At 46.0% G+C, this 14,811-nt stretch overlaps 1 protein-coding gene across 6 annotated transcripts in view; it reads right to left on the reverse strand.

Moving 5' to 3' along the window:
- Nucleotides 1-5,467: 5,467 nt before the first annotated feature.
- COPS3 (COP9 signalosome subunit 3) overlaps nucleotides 5,468-14,811 on the reverse strand; it is a 28,520-nt gene continuing 19,176 nt past the window's right edge. For 5 of the 6 annotated variants that reach the window (XM_059668346.1, XM_059668343.1, XM_059668344.1 and 2 more), the window contains 4 exons: nucleotides 13,474-13,560; nucleotides 7,116-7,229; nucleotides 6,138-6,218; nucleotides 5,468-5,784 (listed from right to left, as the gene is read on the reverse strand). In XM_059668346.1, coding sequence (XP_059524329.1) covers nucleotides 5,731-5,784; nucleotides 6,138-6,218; nucleotides 7,116-7,229; nucleotides 13,474-13,560 — 336 coding nt within the window. In that variant the 3' untranslated portion in view covers nucleotides 5,468-5,730. Of the gene's footprint in view, nucleotides 5,785-6,137; nucleotides 6,219-7,115; nucleotides 7,230-10,671; nucleotides 12,621-13,473; nucleotides 13,561-14,811 lie in introns of those variants that run through there. The other variant, XM_059668345.1, reaches the window with a different exon arrangement.

Consider the following 14,811-nt stretch of genomic DNA (forward strand, 5'->3'; position numbering starts at 1 on the left):
ATAAGAAAATTATTGTATTGAATTTATTAGGTTGATATTGGTTAAAAAATTATGCAGGTTTCAGGTGCACAATTCTACAGCCCATCATGTGTGCGCTGTGCTATGTTCACCACCCCGAGTCAAGTCTCCGTCCAGCACCACGTATCCCCACTCTCCTTTTCCTTCCCAATTGACTTCTTTGCCCTTCTTCCTTTCTCCTCCGCAGGTCTGCTCACAGGAGATAGCATCCATCTGTTAGACCTTTTGGCCTTAAAAGGACATAAGATCCCTAAAGAAAAATCACTATTTTCCAAAATCCAGGTTGGTATTTGGGACATCTGCTATTAGAGCAGGGACTCCGCCGAGGTTCAGGCAGGCTTCATGGGGTCCTGTCTCCCGAGGCCGGGACTGATTAGCTGTGAGGTTGTCTTGGTTAATGGGCTATTGCCAAAATTGGACCCCAAATCTCTCTCTTATGGCAAAACCTCTATCTGTCTTCCTGATCCAATCTGTGGGAAGAACAGGATGACATAGCCTTTAAGCCTATGGAGCATTTCATAAGCCCACCTGCTCTTTAGCACCCTACAGTTTTCCTTTCTTTTCTGCCTGAAAAAGAGGGGGCACTCACTACAAACCAAGGGATTACCAGCTGCTAGGATGCTGTGGCCAGCAGCAGGACCGCGTGGGGCACCCCCTGGCCTTCGGGCCATTCCTGCCATGCCCTTGGCTGCAGAGGACGCCACCATGGGCTCCCCGCTAAGCAGGTTTGCACCTCACACAGCAGGAGCTCCCGGATCCTCTTCACATCAGGCATCTTCAGTCAGTCGCCTTCCTTCCTAAAAATCGTTTTTGTTAACTGCTTCCCACGTGAGGCTTCCACGTTGCAATCACCTCAGCCCGCTCCGCTCCCTGAGCCTGGCTGCCTGGCTGCGCCCGACTCCTGGGACGATTTGCAGGCCCCCGTCTGTCTCCATCAACCAGGCTAACTGCTCCCCAGCCCTGGGGATTCCCTGGGACCTCACTCCACCCACTGGCTGGCCCACCCATGTTGCTTCCAGTGGCTTTTCCATGCAAGTGGCCGGCCTTACCTCTCCCTACACTTTCCTAATATTTCTCAAAGGTCCACAAGCTCTAAACGAGCAGCATGGCCTTGGCATACCCAGGACCTCTTGCTAAGTGGCCCCAAGCCTGACACTCGGGCTGTCAGCCTCAGTTCACAGCCACTGGGCCCACAGGACATCTACTGCATAAGGCCACTCTACCAAGGCTGGGAGATGTAGCAGCTCTACCTAATTAATACCTAGGAACAAACCCAGGGAGATGGCCAAAATGAGGAGACAAAACCAAAAAAATCTTATTTCAAATGAAAACAACAAAACTCCAAAAAAAGAACCAAGAGACAAATATTCTACCACATGCAGAGTTCAAAACACTCAATGAACTCGATGAGAACTTTAACAGAAAAAAAATATCTTAAAGAGATAGAAAACAAAAAAGAACCAGCAGAAATAAAGAACCAATCAGAAATAAGTACAATAAGTGAAATGAAGAATAACTTGGAATCAACAGTGGATTAGATGAAGTAGAGGATTGAATCAGCAAATCTTATATAATAAAATCCTAATATGCAAATTGAATGTTGGAATGACCGGTCGCTATAACGCGCACTGACCACCTGGGGGCAGATGCTCAATGCAGAAGCTGCCCCCTGGTAGTCAGTGTGTTCTCACAGGGGGACTGCTGCTCAGCCAGGAGCTGGGCTCATGGCTGGTGAGCGCAGCAGCAGTGCTGGGAGCCTCCTGCCTTTGCTGCAGTGCTAAGGACCCCTCGAGGGATGTCCGACTGCCGGCTTAGGCCCGCTCCCCGAGGGCTCCCAGACTGCGAGAGGGCACAGGCTGGGTTGAGGGGCACCCCACCCCCCAGTGCAATGAATGTCGTGAACTGGGCCTCTAGTTAGAATATAAGGTAAAAGAAAACATAGCAAAAAAAAAAAAAAAAAAGAATTTAAAAAATGAGAGCTTAAGGGGCCTCTGAAATAACATCAGGTGTACCAACATTCATATCATAGGATACCAGTAGGAGAGAGTAAGCAAGGGATTGAGAATCTGATTGAAGGAATAAGGACTGACAACTTTCCTACCCTGATGAAAGGCATAGACATACAAGCCCAGGAGGTGCACAGAGTCCCAAACAAGATGAACCAAAAGAGGCCCACACCAAGACAATGTAATTAAATGCCAAGGGTTAAAGACAAGGAGAGAATCTTAAAGTAACAACAGAAAAGCAGTTAGTTACCCTTATGATTAACCGCTGGTTTCTCAACAGAAACTTTGCAGGCCAGAAGGGATTGGCAGAAATATTCAAAGGGATGAAAAGCAACAATATATAACCAAGATTACTCTACCCAGCAAAGCTAGCATTTAGAATTGAAGTTAAAGAGCTTCACAGACAAGAAAAAGCTAATGCAGAGTTCACCACCACCAAATCAGGATTATAAAAAATGTTGAAGGGATATATATATATATATATATATATATATATATATATATATATATGAATTGTTGATTGGTTGCCTCCTGTACGCCCCCTACTGGGGATCAAGCACACAACTTGGGCATGTGCCCTTGACCAGAATCGAACCTGGGACACTTCAGTTCACAGGCCAACACTGTATCTACTGAGCCAAACCAGTTGTTAGGGTTAAAGGGATTTAAGAGAAAAAAGAACATAAGTATCTCTATATATAAAAGCCTAAGCGACTGTTACAGCAGAGTGACTGAACAACCAGAACGACTGGTTGCTATGATGCACATTGACCACCACGATCGCCTGATTGGGGGCCTGTCAGCCAACCTCCCAGTTACTCCCCCTGGCTGACAGGCACCCATCGCCCGATGGGGATCAGGGAAGGGGGGGGGTGGCGGCAGATGTGGGTGGCGTCAGGCCAAGGCGGGTGTGGGCAGGTGGTGGGGCTGGCTGCCGGCAGCCGGGGAAGGAAGGCCCTGGCCAGCCAACCTCCTGGTCCCTGAAGGCTTTTGAAAAACCTCTTTCTGGGGAGGCTTTTCTTTTCTCCCCAGTGGCGCACAATTCAAAGGTGCTAGCCGCAGAGCCGCCTGCCGCGGAGCCACCCAATCTCTCCCTGCACCCAGTTGGGTTGAGTCTGGCGTGCAGCAGGGTGGAGCACCCCGAGCTGCTGCGGGCAGGTGGGAAGCTGATGGGGTGGGGTGGGGCGTGGATGCAGGGGCCTCAGAGCAGGACCACCCGGCCCCGGCATGCTCTCCACCTGGAGGCATCAGCTGCAGACCACCGACCCCATTACCTGGATCAGTGTGGGGTGAAGTGACCCGTGAGGGTGAGGAAATGAAACTTGGGGCGAGTCCCACAGGTGCAGTCCCAGTGACCTCCCCCTCCCAGGATAATGCTGCGCCCCTAACGTCCCATGCACCTAGAGATAATTGTGGATTCGCGGAGGCAGGCCCCCGAGGAGCTTCTGCTGGGGTGGCGAGAGGCGTTACTCACTTCTGACGCCCCCTCCCGTTGCTTTAAGGCTGTGTTCTCCTTCCCTGACACGTTGCTTGAAGTACATGATGGTTTGTGTTTGGATATGCGATAAATGTGGGGAAAGCAGTTTTGTGCTTTAGAACAAGAGTCTGGAGTCTTTGGGGGTGTCTCTCTCTCTCTCTCTCTCTCACACACACACACACACACACACACACACACACACACACACACACACACACACTCCTTCCTCCCCTCTTCCCTGGCCTGGCGAATCTTCACACAGAAAGTTAACCCTAGCTCCTCAGAACCCACCCTCGCTGGAGTGGCCTCGGTTTTGTGTTTTTTCTCTCTCTCACACAAGGTTTTCTTCTAACCTCTAAACCGGCAGTCAGACATCCGGAGTGGTCCCAGACTGTGAGGGTGCAGGCCAGGCTGAGGGGACCCCCCTGCACGAATTTTGAGCACTGGGCCTCTAGTACATAATCAAATGACAGTAAGTATATACTATTACCAATTACTTTAATATAAATGGCTTAAATGCCTCAAAATTGCAGGGTGGCTGAATGGATAAGGACACAAGATCCATATATATGCAGCTTACAGGAGACCCACTCCACTTCAGATCAAAAGACTAAAAGTAAAGAGATGGAAAAAGATACTTCATGCAAATGAAAACAAACAAAAAAGCTGGCTTAGCAATACTGTATCAGACAAAATAGACTTTAAGACAAAAGCTGTAACAAGAGGTAAAGAAGGACCCAGCAGTTCCACTTTTGAGTATTTCTCTAAAGAAACCTGAAACACTAATTTGGAGAGACATTTGCATCCCATGTCTACTGAAGCATTATTTAAAATAGCCAAGATACGGCAGCAACCTACGTGTCGATTGATAGATGAATGAATAAATGGAATACTTATTACTCAGCCATAAAGAAACACCTTGCCTGCAACATGGAGGGTCCTGGAGGGCATTCACTAGTGAAGTAGTCAGAGAATCCAGGATGGTGCGGAGGAGGCAGGAGCTACACTCACCTCCTCCCAGGACCCAACTGGAACTGCGGGCGTACATAAAGCTGTACACCTGAAACCTATATAATTTTATTAACCACTGTAACCCCAATAAACAAACAAACAACACAGAAACAGTCATAGACACAGAGAGCATTCTGCTGGCTGCCAGATGGGATGGGTGAAAAGGGGAGGATGAAGATGTGCAATCTGCCAGGTGTGAAGTCACTGCGTTGTAAGGGACAGGAGGACTCAAGTGAGCCGGAGGACGCCAGTTTAGTCAGGGTCAAGCCCAGCCTCGGGAACACAGGGCCCTGCTCACTGACACATGGACGCTGTGGCTGCTTTCGGCAGCAAAGCAGAATGGCTATCATACGACCACAGGACCCCCTCAGCCTCTCCATTAGGGGCACTTTTTACGTGACTCGTGAGGTTCCAGAGTTCCCTTTTGTAAACAACGAGAAGTGGCTGACACACAAGTTAACACATTTAAAAACGTGGATGTTGCTAGTGAGAAACTTTTTTTATGGATCAAATTCTAGTTTAATCTGATCCCCTTTTCAAAGGCTCCCCCCCATTCCCTGCTAGATCCGTGAACCGTCAGAGGCCTCGAGCTCTGCGGAGGAGTGGCCTGAACCATGAGGAAGCAGCTGCCAGTGTGGCTGGAAACGCTGCGGAAGAGGGCCAGCCTGGCACCTGCCACAGGAAACGCCACTCTCACAGAGCGTGTGCTGCACACACCTGAGGTTAGAAGCACTGCAACAGCATCTCTCTAATTCACAATCCATACTTCTGGCCTGCAAAGTTACTAAAGTGCATGTTCATTTTAATTATAAAATATTCTGTCTTATGGCCTCTCATATCAACTTTAGATCAAAATCTCCAAAAGTTTCTAAAATCAATTTCTGTTCAAAATGAATGTTTTCAAAAACTTTTCAGATGGAAAAAAAGTGATGCAAAAGACACATCAATGTTTACGTAATTTAAAACAAAAGGGTAGATTTAATGCAATGACAACATTAATCTGAGGATAAATAAATCCACAACAGACTTTAAAGTTTGTTTTTTCCCCTTTGCAGAGAGAATGGTTTTCTGAAAGCACATAGGGCTGAAGAAGTCAAAACAAAATGTAATTTCTTAATGTCCAGGTGAAACAGGCGTAGTCCTCCCTGCTGCCCTTCTAATAGTTGCTACTGGCCATGGTGGTAGTTCCTCTTGTTTAAATCAGGACAGCCATTTGTTTCAAGAATAACTGGATGGCTTGTTTCCAGAATCATCTTCTTGTGACCCCATGCTCTGTAAGGAGAGGGAGGCAGTGCATTTATGCTGGCCCTTGTCAAGTTTCCCACCGGCCCCAACAAGCACCTGGAGGCCTCCCAGAGGACAGGGCCCCCGTTTCTCTGTGCACAGCATGACCCTCATGAGCATGGAGAGGAATCCAGTCCAGGGACCGCCCTCTGCACCCCCTAAGCAGTCTGTAGTGTGAAAACGCTCTCAACAGTGTCTCTGTGAACTTTCAGGAAGGTTTTCAAGAACTCCCGGCAGCTAAACTTTGAGCCTGAAACTGAGTTCACAGTCCTCATGTGGGAACAGCCCTCCTTCTCCACCCAGCCCACTTCTAGTTAATGAGGGGAGCCCTCATCAAATACCTTCTGCACAAACTGGGGGTTCACTGTGATCTCCTGGTCCATCGCCTTCAGCCGCTCGTCCAGCTCTATGCACTTCAGCATCTGTGGGATGGACATGGTACAGGCGGTTAGTATGCAGGTGTAGGTCAGTGGGATCCTAGACTGTTAACGTGCGTGCTACAGGTTCACAACCCCTTGACCTGAAACCACTGGAGCTAGGCAAGCGTTGGAGTCAGAATTGTTGAATTCAGAAAGTTAATACAGTCCTAGGAGTAGGACCTAGGGAAGCACCCCCTAATCAAACACACTGTCAAAACCTAAAAACATGCAGACTAAGTAGGATAAATAACTATAAATCATGTCAGGTGACATTTGCCGCCAAATGAATTACCAAAAAAACAAGCAATGCACAGTGTCCTTCCCCAGTTCCTCATCTCCAATTCAAAGTTGGGAAACCCCTGAAAACTTGAAGTCTGCTTTTTACACTTTTGAGGTGTAAGGCTTTGTTCAATTCATTGCCTTAATCTGAGGTGAGAAGCACAGACCACCCACACAATCCCGACTCGTCTGCAGAACCAGCGGCACTCAGAGCAGCGCGTGGGGGACGGCCTCCCTCCCTCCACCCCGCTCCTGCAGGTGGTCTCCGACCCGACCTGGAACTCTGAATCCATTTGGCCACAGCAACGAGACTACCTCACAGGTGCCAGCTGAGTGTGGATAAAATCATACTGATTGTAAGACCCTTCGATGACTGAGGAGTCAGAGCAGGCTTTGGTGAGCGACATGGGCACTCTACCCCACCATTCACGTATAACCAATGATCCTGAAGAGGCGAAGCAGCCCATTTTGTAATTACCTTTCGAGGAACTACAGTGCTCCTAGAAGCTCGTTGGGAACTGCCTGCATTTATACTAAAATTATCCTGGAGCACAGGGACAGTGTTTCAAACACAACATCTCAAACACCATCCAAAAATCAAACCCGGACGCTCATGCTTACCTCCTGATCGATGTTATGAAGCATGGCCGGGTTATTATATTTTTCAGGGTTATCATGGAAACTGACCATACCATCCTTCTGATTAATACTTGCAAAAATTTCACCATCTTCTATCTATAAAAAATATCAGGGAAGAAGTTTAGACCTGAACACTATGGGAATTATAGTGATTCAATATAACCAGAGCAAAGCACAGAAAGCAATAAATACATACATTTATGTGTGTATTTTAAGCACAACTGTTTTTTCAACAAGTATTTACTGAATTCTGAGAATGTTCTAGGCACCATTATAGATGGTAGGGGGTGTAAAACTAATACACTCATAAAGATCCATGCCCTTACATTGTTTTATTTGTATTTTATTTTACATGTGAGGTAAAAGTCATTAACCATTTTAAAGTGTTTAATTTAGTGGTATTTAGTACATGCACAGTGTTGTGCAAACTACCACCTCTATCTAATTCCAAAACATTTTCATCACCCAAAAGGAAACCCACACCTACTGAGCAGTTACTCCCTGCTCTCCCATCCTCTCAGCCCCTAACCTGCTTTCTGCGCTATGGAATTGCCTCTTCTAGACCTTTCTATAAATGGAATCAGACAATATGTGTCTTTTGTGTCTTGTTTCTCCTAGCATAACGCTTTCAAACTGCCCTTGCATCTTTATTTATTTTTGCTAATCTTCACCTAAAGATATTTTTGCCACTGATTTTTATTTTTTTAATATATTTTTATTGATTTCAGAGAGGAAGGGAGTGGGAGAGAGAGATACAAACATCAGTGATGAGAATCATTGATCGGCTGCCTCCTGCACGCCCCCTACTGGGGATCGAGCCACAACCTGGGCATGTGCCCTTGGCTGGAATCGAATCTGGGACCATTCAGTTTGCAGGCTGACGCTCTACCCACTAAGCCAAACCAGCTGTGACATGTCATTGATTTTTAGAGAGAATGGAAGGGAGGGAGGAAGGGGAAGGGGAAGAAAGAGAGAGAGAGAAAAACATTGATGTGAGAGAGAGAACGACTGGTTGCCTCCCACACATGCCCGAGCTGAGGATGGAAACTGCATCCCAGGTATGTGCCCTTGACTGGGAACTGAACCCGGACCCTTCAGTGTCTGGGTGGACACTCAAACCATTAGCACACTGGCCGAGGCTGCCCTGGCATCTTTAAACATTAGCTTCACTGTATATCATTGACATTGCCCTTGCGTTTTAAAACTGAAATGCTAACACATTTTTGCTTCACCCCAGTAGAAATTATTTTCTGGTCCTTCAAGAAAACGTTTCTGCCAATGCTGATTCCAAGGTGGCTTCAAGGTCTATGTTCTTTAGTTGCACCAATGACTGGGTATTTATTTGATTGATCCTCACAGCCAAATCCTGTCCATGAAGTTAAAAAGCAAGAAGCCAATAGAAGTCCCAAACAGGTACTGTTATTCCTAACAAAAGTGCTCCACAGGGTGGCGACAATGAGCCATCTATCACTGAGCTCCCTACACCGGCCTGCTCCTTTCTAGCCTTGGGAAGGACAAGTCCTGTTAAGTGATACAGCAACCAGCCCAACACACACGAAAAAGACTGCCTAATTCTCCAAGTGACCACAGAGAGCTGCCTCTTTAAAAAGTGGAAGGGATATATCCAAATATTTGAAATGCAGACTTCGGTCCACCACAGCGGCACTTTCTGTAATAACCATGTTCATCTAATTAGAATGGAAGGGTATACTCATACCGTGGATCCCTGAAAACGGATGAACTACTAGTAAAACTACATATAACACCATGTATGAATCTCAGGTTAAGCACAAAAGCCAGGTCCCCAAAAATATATACTGTATGTTTCATTTTATTTTATACTAGAGGCCCAATGCACGAAATTCCTGCAAGAGTAGGCCTCCCTTTCCCCGGCTGCCGGCACCGGCTTCCCTCTGGCACCCAGGACCCGGGCTTCCCTCGCAGCCCCAGCTGCGTCTGGAAGGTTGTCCGGTCTTACTTACATATCACACTTTTATTATTATAGACAAAGCTCAAAACAAACACAACTAGAAAAGGATGTGAGAAGTCAGGACAATAATAACCTTTCTGGCCAGTGCAGGACCGGAAGCATGAGCGCGGTTCCTGGGTTCTGGCGGCATTCTGGCTTAGGACCTGGGTGCTGGTCGCACTCTTCCCTACGTGGGCTACACGTCAGTGAGAGGTTTACTTTACGGCACCAGTCCCAGAAAGGCTCCCGGGTGAGGCCACCAGACGAGGAAGGGAGAAGTCAGGCCAATGTCTACCATCTCTCTCAGGGGACAGGGGCAGAGGGAACACTTCCCACGCCATTCTATGAAGCCAGCATTACCCTAATACCAAAGGCAGACAAAAATATTACAAGAAAAGTATTACAATGTTCACTCTCTCATGAACATAGATACAAAAATACTCAACATATAAACCAATCCAACAATATGTAAAAGGAATTATACACCAAAACCAAGTGGGATTTATTCCAGGTGTGCAAGGCTGGTAAAACATTGATGTTAACTCATCATGTCAGCAGGCTAAAAAAAGATCATGGTCAAATCAACATATGCAGAAAAAGCATTTCATAAAATCCAATACCCACTCATGATAAAAACTCAGTAAACTAGGGAGAGAGAATTTCCTCCACCTGATGAAAAATATCCACAAAAAACCTAGAGCGAGTATCGCCTGGTGAGAGACTTGAAGATTCCCACAAGGTGTGTAGCGAGGCATCCATCACACACCCCTCTGCAGCACCGCACTGGAGGCTCTTGCTAACACAGTGAGATCAAAAAAGGGTATATATATAGATTGTGAAAAAGAACGAGAGCTATCTTTGGTCATAGATGACATGACCATCTATGCAGAAAATCTGCAAGTATCACCCCCACCAACCAAAACTCCTGCAATTACTAGTATAGCAAGGCTGCAGGATTCAAGGGTAACACACAGAAGGCAGCTGCTTTTGTATAAAGCAGCAATGAATGAGTGTAACCTGAAATTTAAAGCAATACCGTTTACATGTGCGTCCCTATCCCCCAAAATGAAATACTTAGGAATAAATCCAACAAAATATCTGTAAGATCTATCTGAGGAAAACTACAAAAATCTGATGAAGGAAATCAAAGAACTAAATAAATTGAGAACTACTTCATGTTCATGGCTACAAAGACTTGATATTATCAAGATGTCAGTTCTTCCCAACTTGATCTATAGATTCAATGCAATCTCAATCACAAACTGACCATGTGGAGAGATAGTTTATGTGGAGAGATAAAAGGACACAGAAAAGCCATACAATATTAAAAGAGGACGAAGTTTGAAGACGGACACTACATGACTTTTAAGACTTATTATAAAGCTACAGTAATCAAGACAAATAGATAAGTGGGACAGAATCAAGAGCCTAGAAATAGATCCACATAAACACAGTCACTGGATCTTTGACAGAGGAGCACAGGCAATACCATCAAGCAAAGTCAGCCTTTTCTTTTTGTTTTTCCACAAATGGGTACAGGCTTTATTCTCAGTGCACAGCAGTACTGAGTTCTGCTCATCAGCAACAAGTTTTATTGGTTCCAAAAAATTATCCCTTTTTTCCATCTTTTCAAACTCCTACTCTTCCTGTCTCAGTGGAACAACATATTTGAATTTCAGATTTGTCAGTTTATAGCATTCCCCCCCCCCAAGAACCATATAAATACATGCAAAACACTGTACAGAGAGCTTAAATAATGTCAAAATGCAAATACAGACTGGGTGCACTGTTAAGCCGAACTGCAAATTATGGCAACACACACTGGGGTACACATTGCTCTGGTATCACCATTTGCTTACTGATGTCATGCAGACCACAGCGGCCTATCTTTTGTTTTTATTATTTTATTCAAAAAACAAAACACACAAACCAGTGCTTGCTATACTAGTTACAGAAAAAAGAAAAAGAGAAGAAACTCAAAATTTCTATCTCCGTGCTGATTTGAAAAGAACAAAGTAGTTAGCAAAGTCAGCCTTTTCTACAAAGGGAGCTAAAACAACTGCAATCCACATGCAGAGAAAGAACCTAGACACAGACCTACACCCTCCACAGAAATTACAGGTCACAGACCTAAAGGTCAATGCGAAACTATGAAACTCCTGGAAGATAACACAGGAGAAATCCTAGATGCCCTGGGTATGGCGATGGCATTTAGACACTCTTACCATATGGTCCAGCTATCACACTTTTTGGTATTTACTAAATCGAGTCAAAAGCTTATGTCCACACAAAACCCTGTACAAGGATGTTTATAGCAGTTTTATTTATATTTGAAAGCAGCCAAGATGAATGAGTAAACTGGACCATATCAGACCGTGGGCTGTTGCTCAGCACTGCGAACAGATGAGCTGTCAAGCCCTGCCGATCCCGAGGGAAGCAGCCAGGGGAGGCTGCCCCTGTGTGAGCCCCCCCAGAGGCCCTTGTGGAGCCGGCAGAGCTGTGGGAGTGAGGGCAGTGGCTGCCAGGGGTGGAGAAGAGGACATGCACAGGCAGAGCACAGCAGGAGTGTAGGGCCGGGACACTACCGGGTCAGACCATAATGATGGGTATGTGAGTTACACATTGTCCAAGCCCACAGGATGTACAAGAGCGAACCCAACGCAAACCCTGGACTCTGGGCGGCGATGGTGTGTCCATGTGGGCTCCTCTGCTGTAACACATGCACCGCTTTGGTGAGGGAGGATGACAATGGGGGAGGCTGTGCTTGTGTGGGGACAGGGGTTAATGGGAAATCTCTGTATCTTCCCCACAATTTTGTTTTGAATTTCAATCTGCTCTAAACAAAGTCACGCCCTCATGGACTAACACCCAGGCCAGGCTTTTCCGAGCTCGGCAGTACTGGCACTTCAGGCCAGCGGATGCGTTGCTGCGTGGCTCTCCCATGCATTTAAGACATTCAAGAGCATCCTTGGCCTCTACTCACTAGACGCAAGTAGGGACAGCCTAGGGGAGGCAACCAGAAATGTCTGCAGGCCTTGCCAAATGTCCACTGGCACACAAAACACCCCCTGCGGACCCAGGCCTGACAGGCTGTGTCTGGGTTGGTTAGGCAGTGTTCAAAACCCGTCCCGCTCTCTGACCCCTCAAAGCATTTTGCTGATGCCTATGTCCTGGCTGGGTCATCACCACCCATGTGTTTCTTCTTACCCCTGGGAGGCTCTGTGGCTTCCCACAGGGTTAGCAAGGTGCTCTTAGCAGACACTCCCAGGTTGGTTAAGTCAGATAAGTTTTGTTTGGGATGAGTGTTTTGAAGGGAAAAAAAATCTCAAAACATTTGCAAATTGGACTATGGGAATAAACTACTCCACTATCCAATGGAAAACAGTTGTATTCCTCCTCATCCTGATGTGGCAGGCTTCTGAGCCACAGGGGAGGTCAGAGCAGCACATGCAGATGCCAGCTTCCTGCAGACCGGCTGTCCTGGGCCAGGACAGGTCTGTTCTGGGAGAGCCATGTATCTCCATAACTAAGCAGGAGGTAGATTACAGTATATCAACTCAGTGGGTTACCATGTAGTCAACTACATGATGCTTATCCAAACATGGAGTGGGGAGATGCAACTGGAAGCGATACACAGGGGTGTCAGGTGTACTGGTAATATCGGATTTCTGAAGCTGGGTGCCGCACATAGGAGTGCCCGTTCTAGCACCCTTTATAGCAACACTATTCTAAGTGCAGAAGGGGCTCGAGGGAGACCGCAGTCAGTGCTGTCACTGAGCACACTGCATCCCTGAGCAGGACTCTGACGGTGATGGAAGCAATGCCCTGACCTCCATATGGGCCCAAGTTCATGACCTTATCATGCACCAGTATGTTGAGTAACACGGCTTTATGCCTCTTTGTATATCATAAATATTTCATGATGCTCTAGCCTGTTTGGCTCAGTGGATAGAGCATCGGCCTGTGGACTGAAGGTCCTAGGTTCAATTCCGGTCAAGGGCATATGCCCAGGTTGCGGGCTTGGTAGGGGGCGTGCAGGAAGCAGCCGATCAATGATTCTCTCTCATCATTGATGTTTCTGGCTCTCTCTCCCTCTCCCTTCCTCTCTGAAATCAATCAATCAATAAAGAAAAAAAAAATTTCATGAGTGTTTTAAATGTTTACAAACAGGATGCACCCTATAAATCATTATAATTACATGATTAGAGAAACCCATAGATCGTTAAGGAAATAAACCAAAATGTCCACAGAAGTTGCCTTTGGACGTTCCCCAACCCCCTTCTCCTTTTTCACATTTTCCATAATGAACACCTGTTACTTCCACAAACACAGAAATCCACTAATAAGTTTTAACAATGAAAGCACACTTACCATGTGCAGGACATATTTTTCTGCCTCCTGTGGTCCAGATAATTGCACACGACTTGCCATATCTTGTAATGATAGTGTTAAAAAGGTCTGAAATTCAAAAGCAGAATTAATCACAGGTAGAAACTACTGAGAAAATAAATTTTATTCAATGTGTATAGAGTTCTACTCAATCACTGAACAAGTGCTTTCCATCACTGCACAAAATGACTTTTTGTTGTGAAGAGGACTTGACACAGATGAGCCCAGTGGTTTTAGCACCACTTTTCCAGAGCAATGACTTCTAGAAGTGCAGCCTCTGTGTCTGAAATGACATGCGTGCACGGTTATCACTGCAGCACTGTTTGCAACAGCAAAAGGCTGGAACCACCTATAGGTCCAGCAGCACAGCACAGCACAGCACTATTATATAAACGCACTACAATGCAGTTGTAACAAAAACTAAGAAGTGAGACTTTTCTATGAATCAAAAAAGAATCCAAGATATGTACATTGTTAAATATAAAAGAGGATGCAGAACAGTGCACCTAACATGTATGTAAAAGAAAGGGAAACAGTGTGTGGGAGAGCGAGTGGGAGAGAGCACTCTTGCACATGCACAGACAATCTGCTACCCCGGGAACTGCTAACACTGGGTGGCCTCTGGGTAAAGAAAAAGGGGAGGCTGGAATATATGAACTGGGTGGGCATTTTTCTATTACTGACTAAATAAATATGAATCCTTCAAAAACCAGTGTTTATCACTGCTCTGCTTGGGACATGATGAAACTATCTCTTCCAAGAACAAATTAAAAGAGCTCCTGCCCGGCTGGCCTGGCTCAGTGGTTGAGCATCGACCTATGAACCAGGAGGTCACAGCTCAATTCCCGGTCAGGGCACATGCCCAGGCTGCAGGCTGGATCCCCAGTGTGTGGCCTGCAGGAGGCAGCTGATCAATGACTCTCATCATTGATGCTTCTCTCTCTCTCTCTCTCTCTCTCTCTCTCTCTCTCTCTCTCTCTCTCACTCTCTCTCTCTCTCTCCCCCTTTCTCTTCCTCTCTGAAATCAATAAAAATACATTAAAAAATAAATAAATAAAAGAGTCCCCGCCCCCCCTCCTTAAAGAAAAATCAGCAATATTTATAATAATGGCATTTTTAAAATTTTTTTTTAAAGAATTTTTTTTAAAAAAATATATTTTATTGATTTTTTACAGAGAAGAAGGGAGAGGGATAGAAAGTCAGAAGCATCGATGAGAGAGATCGGATCAGCTGCCTCCTGCACGCCCCCCAGTGGGGATGTGCCCGCAACCAAGGTACATGCCCCTGACCGGAATCGAACCCGGGACCCTTGAGTCTGCA

The sequence above is a fragment of the Myotis daubentonii genome, chromosome 16 (assembly GCF_963259705.1).
Source record: "Myotis daubentonii chromosome 16, mMyoDau2.1, whole genome shotgun sequence".
NCBI lineage: Eukaryota > Metazoa > Chordata > Mammalia > Chiroptera > Vespertilionidae > Myotis > Myotis daubentonii.